General features: G+C 52.3%; 1 protein-coding gene and 1 non-coding gene across 2 annotated transcripts; both read right to left on the reverse strand.

Annotated features, from left to right (window-relative positions):
* Window positions 1–642: 642 nt before the first annotated feature.
* On the reverse strand, window positions 643–1,672 carry LOC125553911. The gene is made up of 3 exons (XM_048717560.1): window positions 1,538–1,672; window positions 1,388–1,446; window positions 643–1,288 (listed from the first exon to the last, which is right to left on the reverse strand). The coding sequence occupies exons 1-3, from the start codon at window positions 1,620–1,622 to the stop codon at window positions 905–907; spliced, it is 528 nt and encodes a 175-aa protein (XP_048573517.1). The 5' UTR covers window positions 1,623–1,672; the 3' UTR covers window positions 643–904.
* A 311-nt stretch (window positions 1,673–1,983) lies between these two features.
* Window positions 1,984–2,056, reverse strand: TRNAA-AGC. The gene has a single exon. It is a non-coding gene; the product is annotated as a tRNA-Ala (tRNA).
* Between the last annotated feature and the right edge of the window lie 894 nt (window positions 2,057–2,950).

A 2,950-nucleotide genomic window follows, 5' to 3' on the forward strand; every position in this document is an offset into this window, starting at 1 on the left:
GCCGCTGGTGCCGGAGAAGAGGCCCATCGTCGCTGTGGTTGTGGTGGCTAGGGTTTGCCGGCGACGAGGGAGCAAGGTGGGCAGATGGGGACGGCGAGTTTGGATGAGGACGGCCGCGCCGCACGGTCGGCTTAAAAAAAGACAAGCGCCGTCGCTGACGCGTGGGCCCATCGTCATAAATTAAGCTAACCGCGTGGGCAGCGGGTAATTGGACGGCTGCCATATGGGGACACGGCGGATAGCGAGAAGGCGCGCGAAGCGTCCGTTCGGCGTCCGCGCCGACGCATTTGAGGCGCAAATTTAGACCACAAATGCGTCGACGCGTACGCGAACGTGATTTGGGTTTGGGTCGGCGCGTTGGGCCGTCACTTTTGTCCGCGCCGATTCAAACGGACGCAGACGGACGGAATAGGTCGGCCCTTTAGAGTTGCTCTTAGCCTAAAAGGCTTACAACACAAAACAAATTTGTACACATTTGTTTGCCTGATTGCTGCATTGTTTGTGTAACTAAAGGTTTCGTAAGTTGTGTTAGAGACTTAAGAATTGATCGTTTTACCAAAAAGTGTAGTGCATGAGACAGCATCTGCTCGTGACGCTAGAGCCAAAAAAAAAACTGCTGCTACTCTACTGTTCTGTCAGGAGTGAACTGCCAACTACCCCCTCTATTTCAAAATATAATGCGCCCGTGCTTTCTGATGTTCAACTTTGACCATAAATTTAACTAACGAGACCAACTGCGGCGGAAGAAAAAATTATATAATTAAAAACTTTTTTTGAATACGAATTCATTGATATAATTTTTGCTCCCGCCGCAATCGGTCTTGATAGTTAAATTTACGATCAAAATTAAAGCACGTGGATAGATGAAGCACTATATTATGGAATGGAGGGAGTATTATCATCTTCAGCGACCCTGAATGAGCAGCAGCCAGGCGGCACCTAGAAACGCGAGCAAGTTGATGCTGCTGCGAGGAGGCGTAGTAGCCCTGCAGCCATGGCCGCGGTAGTCACCGTAGATGTCCGGGTAGTTGCCCGTGGGTGGCTCCAAAGCGTTGAAGTCCCCTCTCTTGATGGTGTGGCTGCACCCCCTCCTGAGGGCGTAGCGCGCGCCCTCCACGGAGGCGCCGTTGCGGAAGCTGAAGCCGTCCAGCGCGCTGGCCACGCAGTTGAGCACGTCCTCCGTCTCCACCACGCACGCCCCGCCGCAGTAGTAGTCCACCGCCCCCAGCGGCACGCCGATCACCCCCGACGCGTCCAGCCGGAGCGCGCCCTCGCAGCACCCGTACACCTGCCCACCAGGAGAGGACCAAGGTAAGACCCACCCACACCGTCGGTCCAAGAACCCAAGGCAGACTTGGGAACCAAAAATGCCTTGGGAACTGCATACCTGGCCGTCCTCAAAGCACTGCAGTGACCTCGAGGGCAGAGGCTCTATCGGCGCAACGTCTGTCGCGCACGCATGCGGAGAATAAGAGTCCACGTCAGTCGACATCGGAAGCGTTAGCATTGCTATGTGTGTGCGTGCACCGTACCTTACCTGGGTTGCAGGATGTTGCGCACAGGCGCAGGCAAAGGACTGCCAAGCCGCACCAGCCGCGGATGAGTCGAGCGGGGAGGCCCATCGGCAGAGACCCGGCTCTGCGTTCACCGCAGCGGGTTACCTCATGCCCATTGTGAGTGACTTATAAGGGGAGCGCGATGATCCTTCATTGGTAGTAATATAAGATTGTTGCCTAAAAAAAGTAATATATTGTTTCAAAAAAAAGTAATATAAGAAAAAAGGAGCGGCAAATTCAGACCAACCCGCACCTGCCTGCTCTCTTTCTGCTAGCTAAGCTTCTGGATGACAGCAACCGCGGCAAGAAAAATGCGTTTGGATGGAAGTACAGATCGGCTGTTTGTGCTACCGGCCAACAGCAAACACACAGTGGCTTATCTGTTATCTGAAAAATCTGAAAGTTGAGTTAGTTTACAAAAAGCTAATGGAGATGCGGGGTATCGATCCCCGTACCTCTCGCATGCTAAGCGAGCGCTCTACCATCTGAGCTACATCCCCTTTACGGCGTCGACGAAGGATATTCTGGTAAAATCATAAATGATCACGTTCCGCTCTTGGCCAGTGATTTTTGCACCGCTTGTGTATGTTCGCAGCACAAACGCGTAGATAGTGTTTTTGTCACAGTATTTTCGGATCTGCAAAGAAAGGAAAAACAAAATTTTGGAGAAGTGGGGTATCGATCCCCATACCTCTCGCATGCTAAGCAAGCGCTCTACCATCTGAGCTACATCCCCATATTGTTTTGTTCGATTACGAAACGCTAATGACAATGGAAGGACAAGTTCTGTGTTGGGGTGGACGATTATGGTCCATCGTGGGGCACATTGGACGAATGCTCTATGAGTTTCATGGGTAAATTACATGCACGGTCCTGGAACTCGTCGGCCTGCTCCAAAACAGTCCTGGAACTTGTGAATCGCTCCAAAACAGTCCTCATACTTGCTATTAAGCTACATATACGGTCCTGTGTACGTTTCTGCATACGCTGGGCGCTGAGATGGGTGCCAGTCATCCTTCGAGCGGGTCCAGCCAGAACGCTTCGCTGTGAAATTGTGCAACCGGCCCGCTGATTGCGTATTGTTTCCAGTTCGAGCCCTTCACCCTTTTCGCCTCTCTCTGTTATTCCTCGATGACGACCATGGCTGGCGGCCGTGGTTGGTGATCAACGTGATCGCACATACGAGAGTCGGTCGTTCCGAGGGATTTTGCGAGGGCGACGAGATCGTCGTCTGTCGCTGTGAAAGGCGTCGATGTCGCCTATAGAACGACACAGCGGCGTCCCTGTGCCCACGTACGGTAAGATTCAACCACCCCTCATATTCCCTAGCATTTGCTTCGTAAGTGCTAGTTGTATTATGACCATGTCGATCGTTTTGGCCGGATATGTTATAG

The sequence above is a fragment of the Triticum urartu genome, chromosome 4 (assembly GCF_003073215.2).
Source record: "Triticum urartu cultivar G1812 chromosome 4, Tu2.1, whole genome shotgun sequence".
Classification (NCBI taxonomy): Eukaryota; Viridiplantae; Streptophyta; class Magnoliopsida; order Poales; family Poaceae; genus Triticum; species Triticum urartu.

Bases quoted from the DNA above. Each gene is read 5' to 3' on its own strand.
- LOC125553911 (XM_048717560.1), bottom strand. From the start codon at position 1,622: ATGGGCCTCCCCGCTCGACTCATCCGCGGCTGGTGCGGCTTGGCAGTC. The intron at 1,447-1,537 runs GTAAGGTACGGT...CGTGCGCGACAG, and splicing joins CGCAACATCCTGCAACCCAG to ACGTTGCGCCGATAGAGCCT. The intron at 1,289-1,387 runs GTATGCAGTTCC...CCTGGTGGGCAG, and splicing joins AGTGCTTTGAGGACGGCCAG to GTGTACGGGTGCTGCGAGGG.